This window comes from Ips typographus, linkage group LG4 (assembly GCF_016097725.1).
Source record: "Ips typographus isolate SLU linkage group LG4, UJ_Ityp_2.0, whole genome shotgun sequence".
Taxonomy (NCBI): domain Eukaryota; kingdom Metazoa; phylum Arthropoda; class Insecta; order Coleoptera; family Curculionidae; genus Ips; species Ips typographus.
The window spans coordinates 6,552,273-6,566,085 of record NC_138425.1 but is presented as its reverse complement, the minus strand read 5'-3'; the positions used below and the strand labels follow the sequence as shown (position 1 = coordinate 6,566,085).

The 13,813-nt window shown below is 34.9% G+C and overlaps 1 protein-coding gene across 7 annotated transcripts in view; it reads left to right on the top strand.

The window, feature by feature from the left end:
* LOC145728506 (CUGBP Elav-like family member 1) overlaps window positions 1-13,813 on the top strand; it is a 117,676-nt gene that overhangs the window by 101,500 nt on the left and 2,363 nt on the right. For 5 of the 7 annotated variants that reach the window (XM_081978794.1, XM_081978793.1, XM_081978792.1 and 2 more), the window contains 2 exons: window positions 1,558-2,265; window positions 12,011-13,801. In XM_081978794.1, the coding sequence (XP_081834920.1) occupies window positions 1,558-2,265; window positions 12,011-12,282 (980 nt within the window). In that variant the 3' untranslated portion in view covers window positions 12,283-13,801. Of the gene's footprint in view, window positions 1-1,557; window positions 2,266-12,010; window positions 13,802-13,813 lie in introns of those variants that run through there. The other 2 variants (XR_014178098.1, XM_081978791.1) reach the window with 1 other exon arrangement.

Here is a 13,813-nt window from a genome sequence, read left to right as displayed (position 1 = left end):
ACAAAAAAAGCAACAATCCATCTCTTTCTGTAAAATTGCACCAGGCGAATCTTACGTAACAGTTTGTTTTATTTCGCTGCTGCATTTGTTTGCTAATTCCGACGAATCCCACACATTTTCATTTAATGAGGCGCTTTTTCACGATTTGCCATTATTGTCGTCGATCGGATTGTGGTAATAGCTTTGCTCGTTCCTTTACCTTTCTTTTTCGGTGCAACCTATTACGTTTCAGATTACTGTTTGAATCGACCCAGATTTCATCTTTCAGTTTTAATTAGAGCAACCTGTCAAACGTTGTTTTAGTATAACAATAGTTCACTACCTGAAATCAGAAATGTTCCTGGCTGCTGGATGTCGATTCAGCAATGAAAATGTCATTACAATCAGCCGCAGTGCACGTTATTAAATTCGCAAACAGTATAATAGGCTTTAACTAAAGTAGTAACACGGTAGTAATGTAATTAATAAATCATTCTTGGCATTTTCAACGCAAAGAAGTTGGAGACAGGGTGGTTGAAGTCGTTTTGTACCAACTTTAACGCACAATGTGATTACCGCTTCCATTGGGAAAGCTAATTTCAAATAAATATATAGCGGAAACTGTTCACAGAAATGGTGCCCGAATTGCGGGCTTAGCGTGCAAACTTAGCCAAACTTTGGAATATAATTGTCTGAAGCAGTTTAAATTAATAATAATTCCGTACTCCCTTTTGGTTTCTACTGCTTTAAGACGTTGCACTTAGTTCTAGTTTACGCTTTCCCTCAAATTTGTTTTAGTCGCAAGTTGTCTAGACAAAATTACTTATTTTTTTGTGAATTTTGGTACAGCAAATATGATAACAGGTTTCTCCAGCATGTCTCACGAGTCTGGCTATTACTATTTGTAATTGTTACTTTCACACTTTTCCTAACACCTTTAGGGTACTTGACCTACTAATTAACTACAGGTCGGATGAATAAACATATTGTCAAAACCTCGTTACGCAATATAAAATACATATTTACTTCACCTAATTTTTGTTTGTAAATTATTGCGACTTTATGATTAATAGTAAGGTTCAGTCTCATTTAGTGGATGGGGTTAATTAGGGCACCTTACTGAACACAAGTTGATGAATTTATTGGTGTTGCAAGATTATTTTCAGTTTGCCAAAGTAATTTTGGTTCTTATTGAGCTCAGGGTGCTAATTCTTCAAAGCAGGAAAAAAGATTCTCAAAATAAGTGCTGATAGAACGTGACAGAAGACTTGATAATGGCAGGTTTCTGTCACATTCTGCATACCTTTCTTTTGATAACTCTCTTCCCTAGTTTCAAGAATAGGCATCCAGATGAAGCTTAAAATATAACTTTTTAATTTGACATGAGATAATAGCAGCAGTGTTAGTAGTTTGTGATTGGTCAAATAAAAAAAAGTTGATTTTTGACCAACTACAAACTATTCACTGTGCTGAGATTTACATTTACTCATTTAGCTTCAGTCTTCTAATTGTTCTCATCCATTGACTACGTTTCACCTTACAATATTATAAAAATTATTAATAACTTTATTGTTGCAGAAAGAAAATTATTTGTGGGGATGCTCAGCAAAAAATATTGCGAAAACGACGTGCGAGCCCTTTTCTCGGGCATCGGAACCATCGAGGAGTGTACAGTGCTCAGAGACACATCGGGCAATTCCCGGGGTTGCGCGTTCGTAACCTTCAGCAACAAACAAGCCGCTCTTCTGGCCATCAAGAACCTGCACCAATCTCAAACGATGGAAGGTTGTAGCGCCCCGTTAGTGGTGAAGTTCGCGGACACGCAAAAAGAAAAAGAACTGAAAAGACACCAACAAATGCAAGCTAACGTGTGGAACGCGTTGGCGGGACCAACGCTGGCGTCGCCGCCCCAATACGGCGGCAGCCCGGTGCTGCCGACAGAAGCAGCAACGTCACAGCTGCAATTGTTGCAGGCGATGGGCGGTTCCGCGTTGCTGCAGCAACAATTGCTGACGGCAAACTCGGAGAACCTGTTGGCGCCCATCGGGATGCAGAACTTGGTGACGTTAGCGGCGATGTCGCAGCCGGCGGCAGCCGCCACCGCTCCCCTGTGCGTGGCAAATTTGTTGGGGAAAAGTGCGGGAGTTGATAGGACACTTACGGCTGCGGCTGCCGGCTTACCGTCCGGGTTGGGGACCACGCCCGATCTGAGCAGCTATGGATCGCTGATCACTAGTGCTACTCTTAATGCTGCTGCTCTTGCAGCTGCCGGTAAGCAGATTGAAGGTGAGTGAAGTTTTGGCATGCTGCAGCTTTCTTCTTCTAACTGATTTAGATAATTTAGCGGTCCCAATAAAGTAGTACTGGGCCATTAAGATTTTTATCGATTTTGAGGTAAATTGCAAACTAAAAAAACACAGAATGTCTACTCATTATGCTCAAAACTAAACTGTCTTGGTCATTCTTAAAACCTTGCCATTTCGAAACGAATCAAGGGATTTTAATACCGGGGGAAACTGTCATTGGGTTTGATTGATTGGCTTTCTGCTGACGTGGAAAAACTTTTATTTTAATGCACTAACTGTACTCTGCAGGGTGATAAAGAAACTCGTTCAAAAAATTTAAATTTTCAAGTAAATCCACTTAACCAATGTTTTGTTTTGGTTTGGTTTTAACATAGGTATGTAAGTGTTGTTTTTTACGAGACGTTTTACAATTAACGTTCCGTGTCACCAAAAATAGGTTTTTCTCTTACTGTCTTTATAGACACCCAGTATAGACTTATAGGGTTGCTTTTAAATTAAGTAACAGATAATTTGTTAGGAAATGACTAAGTTGTGGAATTGGAAAAATTGATTCAATAATATGTTCCATATAATTTCGAATCTTTGTTATACATATACTCAAAAGAACAAAATTCTAATTTTACTATGTAAGCCGATGGAATAATGTTCTGCACAACAACCGCAACACAAAACTCGCATAAAGTGGCGGTACTACTTCAAATCATGACAACTCCAATTAGTTACACCCTCGAGTTCAAAAGCTCCGACTTGTCTGACTTGCAACACGTGTCTAAGTTATAACAATAATATTCTTTCTCGAGTAAATAACACCATACTGTCGCAATCGGTTGATGTTTTCAGATTCTGAATTGCACACGACGACAATTGAAATTACGCGGAACTCTTAATCACAACAAAAAAACGGTAATTAACGGTGCAATTTCGGATAATTAAGTCGACGTTCCCATCGGCTGTTTGGCAAAAGTACTGGCCTGCAGACCATATAAACATGTCAATGGTACACTGTTGTTTGGATTGCGCAAAATGCCTTGGAACGTTTAAGAAAACAAACAATAGATCTTAAAGAATAGTACTTTACGACCAGGGTGACAAACTAAATCGAAAAATGTTTTGCCAAAGAATATTACGTAGAAAAAAATGTTTAACCTTGTGGCATCAATAACTAGTACTATTAAACCAATCAATAATATACTTGAGTGTTAAAAAATAATCAAATAACAACTGCCACCTTTTATCAACAATGAGCAGTTAACTTTAACTGCTGTGGTTATCATAAATTTACCTTTAAGATATCTCGATAACGTGCTCTAATATTGCTAATAATTAACTTTTGTTGTGACTAGCCATAACCATTGAGTTTTATAGATTGCAGTACTGAAATACAAAACCTGGCAAATGCATAGCAAGGGACTATGCTGAAACCATATTTAATTTCAAAAAAGTTTATTGAACAACTAAACAAAGTTGAAGGTTGATGACGTTCTCCTTTTAAGGTGCATTAAGACACTTAATTGGCTATGCTTCCAGTTAAATTAGCGTTAAACAATAGATATTACTCTAATAAAATTGAATAGAAGCATTCAGGCGTATGATTTGTGGTCTACATTTAATTAACCGAAGAACTGTGCTTTGCATTGTTAGCATCAGCGCATCTTAACCTAATAATAATCACCCACTTAGAAATGGGTGTAGAAATGCACAATAAAACATTGTGTTGGGGCTCTAAACCATTAACCTGGTCATTAAATGGTGTTTATAAACTAGTGTGGATAGACCGCACGTTTCGTGGATGAGCTTAACGGTATTGGTTTACATTTTGTGTAAATATTAAAGAGATAATTATTGGAAGAAGTGCATCGACTTTTGCCTAGTCTTCGTGTGTTTGTTTAGTTTCGACGCTAACAATTTTCACTAGTTTTCATTAGCAACGCATTAACCTACATTAGCCAACTTCAAAGAGTGCGCTGGTATGTTTATATATCTGTCGGTGCTTAAATGTACTGCCACTATGGTGTACTCCAATTTTTTGATCTGGTATTAAGTTTGGACGCCCTCCTAGATGATCTAAAAATCGTAGACTTTTTTTCTTTTAGTAACAAAGTTGTTAGGACCGTTAGGCTGGTTAAAACTGTTTTAAACTGTTATAAATTAACTGGTAATGAATCGAACCCGGAATCAAATAAACTCAATTACCCACTTTGATCTCTCAATTTATACATTTGATACGAGGCCAAGTCTTTGTTAGCTAATAAAATCCAAACCTCCAAACACATTCATTGTGCTAGTATATTATGTGAATCGGGTAAATTCTCGGCATGAAAGCCATTTAATTACTAGACAGGTATAATAAATCCATTGCTAATTCTATGTCAATATTGTCCATCAAAGGTATAAAATCCTTCTAGGGATCATTTTAAATACTGTACGCTTATCTTGGCTTTACGCAAACAACTGTGAAATGTTTATGTACAATTATCCAGTTAAATGACTTTCTAATGTTACATATTTCTTGTTAAAAATCAATAGTTTACTAATAATACAACTATTAAATTAGATTAAAATCTCTAATTTGGAGGTAATGCACAGGGGATAAAAAACATTGATATTCAAAAGTCTGAATAACAATCTATTTTCTATTAAAACACTGACGTGTTGCATGAAATGCATGAAAATTGTTTACGTGCATACTTTACTTGCACTAGTTCATGTCACGTGTGTTTTACACCAACTAATTCCAGGAGCTTTCTTTAATTATACATATTTTTGTCTTGACACAAGACTTTCATTAATTAAAATCGTAATAGTCTTTCTGTCAGCCTGTTGATTTTAAGTTGGTTAAAGCAAGTTATGGATTTTCATAGAAAAGCAACAAACGAGGTACTGAATTCATGTTTATGACAATAATTGACAATGAACACGCTAGGAATTTCACTAATAACCTAATTATAGTTATTTCTAGAGAAGGTTACGGTGTTTTCGCAAACATTATACACTCTTCAGTTTTAAATCACAAATTATTTTTTCCTTGTTAGGGTTTGTGTTTTCAGTTTCAAATATGTTTTTAAATTATTTGAATGTCTTAGGTCTCCAACTCTTTTAGTTTCTTCAAAGCAGTAAAAGGTATCTTTGTGTAGTTACAAACTAGTTATTATCTAGTTATTCTGATCCATATTGCCGTTTTAAGTCTCATATCCTCAGTTTATGCCTCAATTTATGTACTCAATTTATGTACACTATTCCTTTAAACCTTAATCAAATACCGCTGAGAACTAAGATAATAAAAGCCAATCAAAAAAGGTAAAACTTAGCTAAATTACAATTTTAAGAAAAATTTCAAAAACTAAATTTAAAATTGTTATCAAAGCAACCACAATAAAGCTACTCTTGCAAAACTGTATGATGTATGTGTTTTTATTAGAAATATTAACTGAACTGCTCATCAAATAAAAATTTTTGCGTGCCTCTTTGTTCAAACTCAGAGATTCAATTTTAATAATTTTTTCGACGTTTTTAAGAGTTTTTTTTCTCAGTATACAGACTGTCACTGAGGTGTTAGTTTAAAAATCATAAATTCCTACCAATTTTTGTGCAAAAATGTCTTCTTTTGTGATCAATATCTCTAAGATGTTATGGAAATTTTGGACTATTAAGAAGCTTTTACAAAATATACTGCAAAATTTCAAAAATAGAGTTATTTTTGCTCCTCTTAAATTTATTAATTTCTAGCAGAAAAAAAAACTTGATTAGCCAGAAGATTACACTTAAAACTACACAATTTAAGTGAACAAGTGCGTTCTATATGGTGACCCAAAAAAATATTGAAAATACAACAATATGTTTGAGAGTAATATTAATAGAATAGAATGGTATTTGATAAAGAATCACATTTAATTCACAACTCTAGATTTTTCTAGTTGTGCGATTAAGGAATGTTTACAAAATTTGTAAACTTTAAACAATGTGGTTATTTTTACGTTTCTTTATTTAAATATGGTATTTAGATAGAGAAGATCAGATTTATATTCTTGAGTCACCCTGTAGAGCGGGGCTATGTAATCTGGCTAATTCCACTTTCTTCCGCAAAATCTCTATAGAATTGTTGATTTTAAAACAAAGAGAAACAAAAATAACCCCAATATAAAAATCTTGCAAAAAATTGTGTAAACGGCTCTTAAAGGGAATTTTGAAAAACAATTTTTTTTTTTGACAACACTTAGTTAGACCCTGTATATTTGGACTTTAAAAAACATAATTTAGGTCATAAGAAAGAGAAAAATCTTACCTTTTAAACTACAAACAAAATATTATAAGGTCTCTTAATTTGAGGAAAATGCGGCTCCAAAATGAACAAAAATTTGGCTGTCTCATTCTTTCATATTATTATATCCAGAGTGATTTTACATTTTTTGAAAAAAGAAATTAGCGGTCGTGTCATAGAATATTGATCGTTTTTTAAGCTTTTGTCATATTAAAAATCGACAGAGCTGCGTGATGATATAGGAAAAATGAAATCAAACACCTTCCGCCCCCCTCACCCTTCTTAAACAACAAAAGGCTAATTACTCGAAATTGTGATTAATAACGTGATGATCCTTTCACCCTTGGAGAGATGGCCCCTTCAAAAAGCAATTAATCACTAGATCGCCTAATAATTACGATGACAATAAAAATCCGCTTTACCCCGTCAAAAAAAAGGGGAGAACAGAGAGGGTAGAGGTGGGCTGAAAAATCATTAATAAAAAAATCCAATGGCCACACTTAAACAGAAATCCGGCCGGGACCGATTAATTTATCCAGAAAATGCTCCATTTTTGGGAGACGTTGATTGATTTATGGTACTTCACCGTCAAATGCCGGATTTCATACAATCGTATAATGCCTCGAATTTAAACGGCGATATCCGTTTATGAATTGAAAATTTCGACTAGTTACTGAAATGACTTGTGCAATAACGATATCAACGTCAAATTGGGGACGGTCCAAGACGAATCGGACTGATTTATGGCTCGCCTCTGTCGCATGATTGATTTAAGCCCTAATGAAACCCTATCATCATTAACAATGCTAAGCCCTCGTCAATGAATCATTGTGCATAATTCCTGTCTGATAAACTAGACGTTGCAGACGTTGCGGTTACATTGTATAATTTTAATCCACAGCTGAACTCTCAAAACTGAAGAATTTCGATATTATCTGGAACGGAAAAGTCATAGAAAATCGAACCGCATATAACACATATGTTTTTGGGTGCTATTTCCCTACAGGCATAAAGAAAACCGAAAAGGCATAAATCTGAACAGAACTTGACAATGTATTTTTCCGGTTTCTCTTCCGTTCTCCGCTAAACCATCAGGCAGTAAAGTAGCAAGCTGAGCTTTTTGTCCTTAGAATGCTTCAACAAATCAGGGACACAAAACGATAAACCTCGTTTATTTTAGTTAAAGCTGGCGCTACTTTTTTTTCTTTCCAGTGGTGTGCCTGAATTCGACCAGAATTTAAACATATTGTATGTTTGACTTAATGTCTGTAATGTGTGTAATTAGAGCGTCGTTGTTTTTTGGGCCATTACTTGGCACTTGTCCATAAAGATGATTTAGCTGCAGGAGGTCTGGAGTAGTGACAACACGCCAACCCAGCTAACTTAAAGTTAAATTTATTATTAAGTGATTGATCATAAAGTTTTGCGGTTGTTCACCAGGTGTTTGGAGAGTTTTGAGTGCCGCCACTGAAATAATTACTTCCTTGTGTGCCCCGAGCTCCGATCGGAGGGATACAAATTCAATAAAAGATCATTTAGGTGACCAACAAATTACCAAATAAAACGAAACAAAGAATTACGGGATGCGCCTTTTCCGACGAATTGGATAAATTATAGCGGTGTGCCGTAGTGGAAACGCAATTTGATCCGCGGAAAAATAACAACTCTAGTTTATGGCTTGCAATATGTTGCACCGGCCAAGGAAAATTAACTCTTAAACCCCGTATCGGTGTTTTAGCGGTTTAATATGGCTTAAACGTAAACAGAGTAATAATCGTTAGTTTTCATTTTTGTCGTGACAATTTATAACGTGATTTTTCACTCGCCAACACAATAAATAATTTTATGACGTTTATGAAATTAAAAATGTGTTTTGGAATACCAGCCGGGAGAAAAACACATTTTTGGAAGTTTCAGAAATAATAAATTGTATTTTCAACTCTATATGAAATGTTGGTGTTACTGTCTTGGAGAAATTTTTAGTGACATAGTATTAGGTGTTCATTTTATTACTTTCCTTGCAATGCTAGATCAGAAGATGGAAAGTAATTCTTTGACATACTTATGACCAGCAAGGATTTTCAAATAGAACACCATGTTTTTAATTTTATTTTTGAATTCCTTGCCGGTGGCCTAGTTATTATTCTTAATACTTCTTTATATCTTTACTATACCTATCTTGCACCGTTTCTTAGATATTTCATAAAAATAGTGAAATTGTCAGCAAACAAATTTCAAGTGTGCTAAGGTGACCTATTGTCGTCAGTTAGACAATACCACATAGTTGAAAATCCCCAGAGACTAAAAATAGAAAAAATCTTCAGATTAGTCAATCAGACCTTTTAGTCGGACAGATAGAAAAACTACCAAAAGTTTTTTTTCAATGGAATCGTTGGTGTATCATGACTTGTAATAAAAGAACATCAAATTTAGAACAAATCCATGTATATTTTTCTTGTACCTAACTTAAGGCGTTTTTGACTTTTAAAACAGTTTTTCCTTACCGATGCATAAAATCGTAATTCATGCTGATCTGAATACGGACACTTTGTCCTCAATGACAAGTCATCGTTTCTATAACTATAACATGCCCTGACAGATCAAATTATTGTTTCTTTCTATTTTAAGTCACAACAATCAAACAATGTTAAATTTAACAAATTTCAAAAGAAAAATTTTCCGATATTTCTAAACTGTTTGTTCTTATGATTGTCTTTTGGTTCTTATGATCACTTGGAATGAACATAAATTTGAAAGTTAAAAAATGTCGTACTGCAATGGAGAAGCCATATTGCTAATTGCAAATATTCTAGTTTTTTCAAAATCGAAAAGAAAAACCAAAATACAGTACCTACAGGCAGAGTAGCGATACATTTATGAAGAACACAATGAAAAATCAAGTTAATTAAATGTATGCTCAAACAGAATTATTAAGTGGCAATTTTGCAAAAACAATCATTGGCACAAATAGGAAAACCTTTTAAAACTTACAGGGTCGTTTCTACCTTGCAAATATGATGCAAAATGTGGATTTTAAATGGAAATAGGCCAGAAACTTAATAGTGGCAGAAAACCAAATCTCCAACTGAAAAATCAGTTAGTAAAATGTTAATAATCAAGCTGTGATTTATGTTGATACATAGTTTTTCAACTCTAAAACTAGAGACAGAGACGTATTTTAAATGAATGAACATGCTTTTTGGGTGCGTATTCTTGAAACAAGGGGAACGAGTTATCATGAGAAAAATATAATAAATGTGATAGGAACGTTGTTCTGTCATATTCTATCAAAATTTTATTTACTATCAAAAATTAGGATGCTCAATGTTTTTCAAGATTAGTCTATTTCGAATAGCGTCATTTTTCTAAAGCATTTGCAGGTTAAAAGTTGTAATCAAATTCTCAAACATTCCACTCATTTAAAATGAAAGCAGTTAATTGTTATGTTTTCTCCTGTTCTGTCGCTTTATGCATATTCATTTTATCTTTTCTTCGTGAAGTGTCCTTCACGATCAAGACTGAATCTCCAACGAAACGGATATCATCTGCGTATGCAAAAAGAGCAATTTGCATCCTTCGTTGTTAACAATCCTGTTCTCATGGTTTTCTTTAAGTAAGAGGATGAAAGAGTGACCAAAAAATCTTCAACAGTTATCGAGAAATTTCCGCTCGAGCATAATTCACTATTCAGCTGAGGAAACAACAGCAAAATGCAATTCTAATAATTTCTCTAAACCGTAAAGATCCAATTTAGGACAACACTGATCATGCATTCAAACGATTAGTGACGCATTTTTTATCACTAATTATTCTTTAATACCCGCGTTTTGCTGTACCTATAGCAGTTGGTTTTACATACGTACAAACCTAAATATAACTGTTGAGATTAGGTTAGGTTTATGTACTATACATAATACGTGAAATTTGCTTGAAATTCGATAGATAAATCAAAAAGAGACATAAATAAGTGTTTCTATTACTAAATTTTAAATTCATTCCTGCGGAATCTCACCCTATAACCAGATAAGGCTTATGTGGAAGTAAACTCTGAAGAATTTGTCGCAAAAGTCTATTCTTCTAAAACTAATAAAAAAAATCGGTTTTAACGACTCTATCTATTCTGTAATTAGCTATAAGTCAAACTCGCAATAATGAACAACTCTTAGCGGCGTTTGTCGACCACTTCATCTGAATAATCATCATCAGATAATAGAAATGTAAAGAGCAGACGTTTGCAACTTATCAGTATTAAATAAATTCCATTCGACTTCAGTTTCAGGAACAAAAACGATCGAGATAGAGAACCGCATCCGACAACTGGCAGCTGTAATAGCAATTTGCTTCGGATTGCATCGACTCTGTAATAGGGCTCTATTTCTCGAAGAAAGGACTCTGTCTGTTAATTAAAATCACTGTCTCTTTTTCCGTCCTGACTTTAAGTTTGTTACTTGTCGAATTAGTGCGTATTAGCTGAACAAACCTATAATATCCCTTACAACACGCCTCTTTCTCAAATGTTGTAATCATCCGTGCTAACGCCCCTTTTATTCTAGTCTCGAATAACAATGTAATATTAAATTTCCTTGACACGTTAGTGTATAGGTAATAACAAAAAGACTGTAAAAACAGCATTGGCCTGTTTTATTGCGAACGATTAGCAAATGCATTAATGTGTACGCCATTACGCTGAATAAGGCGATAATTTTTGTTGCTAAGGGACAATGTGCAAAGTTTTTCATGCACATAATTAGAATAGCAATGACGGTTGATACCATAGTAGTTCACCTGAATGTCGTTATGAATTGTTATTGACTTCCTAAATGATTCTATTTTAAATTATTGATGTCAATGCGTTAATTATTATTAGTTATACAACACACAATTTAATTTTTTTAATAGAATAATTTTGAATCATAGAGAATTAAAAAAATGTATTATTAACCTTGAACTAAACAGTAAAAGAACAGATTTTTTTAATTTAAAAAGGTATTTTATATCTCCTAGCTGTCCGGAGAAGACTGTTGAAAGAGAAACAACAAAAACAGCGTATGTAATTCTGTATAATAGTATTTATGCGATTGAATGTTCAGTTTATCTATTTGTTATTACTATGTTAAGTGGTGCTTATGTTACGCAGTCATCTTGACTGACGAGCTTTTGCTGATCTGCCAAAACTTCTGAAAGTCCCGACCTACATTACATTGGGCATTTAGCTGTAATAACGTCGATTTTTGGGCTTTAGTAGTTTGGCTGCTGCAGTGCTGCATGCGCCTACATAAATGCATGCAACTCGAGAATTTATTGAATATAAGAAGTCTGCTAAAGCCTGTTTTGCACGACATATTATAAACGACTTTCTAGAATCTAGATCGTTCAGATACTATTTAGTTTTCCGCCGTTTATCGTTCAGCTTGTTTTCAATTAAACGCAAAGCAAATATTACAAATTACGAGAATGTGTTTTTCAGGGCCGGAAGGTTGCAACCTCTTCATCTACCACCTACCCCAGGAGTTCACGGACACGGACCTGGCATCTACGTTCCTGCCATTCGGGCCAGTTATATCAGCCAAGGTGTTCATCGACAAACAGACCAACTTGTCGAAATGTTTCGGGTTCGTATCGTTCGACAATGCCAATTCGGCTCAACAGGCGATCGCAGCCATGAACGGATTCCAAATCGGTACCAAGCGGCTCAAAGTCCAACTCAAACGGGCCAAAGAGGCCGCCAAGCCGTATTAACCAAAGATTCAGTAGGTGTTTTAATTGACCGAGATAGGCAGACAGGTTCTGGATTGATGACCGGGAACCCGCGAAGGGGCTACTTGCACCAGAACTGACTTTTGTACTTAACCAATTTAAATATCGTACTGGATAATCGTACAAGTCAACCACAACTGTTCTCGGTCGGAAATCCGAACTTGTCTGTTACCAGTAAGAAAACGTAAAGCCAGTACATCCCAAAAAAATTGATAAGACAAAAATTTAACGTAATTTTGTACTACTTTCCCTTGTACAAATAAGTAGCACCGCGCCAGTGCAGTGTGCCCAACTCAGGATTTAGCTGCTATTTTTACGGACTGTGAGATATTTTTACTAGAATTAACTGATGCGGTCCTCGCTCGATCGCCCTGTACATTGATAAAAAAATTTACCTATAATAGATGGTCAAACGTTTTAAAATTTGATCGGAACCAGTAGGGTACCTACTATAAATACTAGCTTAATTAGTCGGCGGAGATGCGCGTTTGGTACCGTCACCGTACAGCTTCTACTAAGTACGCCGATTGTACCGAAGGTTGCACGCACAGTTTGCACCGTATTGGTTCTATTTTTGGCTGTATCGAAGCAAAACTACCGGACACTTATTGAGAATGTGAGATACTTACTTGTGGGTACCACCCCCCCCCACAATATTATAACGCATTTTAGAGTAAATGTTTTTAACACCTGGTGAGAGAATTGGGAAGTATTATTTTTTAATGTGTTAAGTGCTTTAATTAAGTTTACAAAGTCCAAGTTTATGACAAAATTTTTAAACTAAAACTTACACACTCATTTAAAAGAAATACAACATGCTGTAGTTTGTTATTTCGTCATTGAGTGGATGATGAGAGTTTTCAACAGAAAAACTAAAAATTAGCTGAGGTTTGTGAATGAATGAGGTAAACCAAACATTCCAAAAACTACAAAACTAACATGAAACACTCCATTTGAATCGATTCTTGCAGCTTGGAACACAAAACGTCAATAGTCCTGTCCTAGCGAATGTCACTTTTGCTTTATTTTTTATACGAATAGCATACAGTTTAGGGCAGTACATGTACACAAACGCACTTATTTTTTAGGTTAATCACTTCAAAATGCAGCTATTTAGGTAAGTATAAAAGTTTCGAGATCGCTTCAATAAGTGTCCTGTACTTTCGCTTAAAAAAAATCAATTAAAATAATAACGAGGATGTTCCATAAATGTTATGTTGGGTTCATGTTTTGGGTTCTTTTTTTCGAGTAAGTTTTTCTTTAGTTTTGTAACCGATGTTTGTTCGTGGCGTAAGCGCGTAGGCATCCTCTGTTGTTTAAGTTTTTTTCTTTTATTCCTTATAGGCCACAGTTTTTGTAATTGTTGGGTGACTTAATTTGTTTTATTTTCAAGTCTTTACATTACGATTATTCTTATTATTATTATACATAATTGAGCATGTACTTGATTGAAATGTACCTTTTATTTTCTATTGTTATTAAACCAAAGTTATTAGACCAATCACTGGCTGTT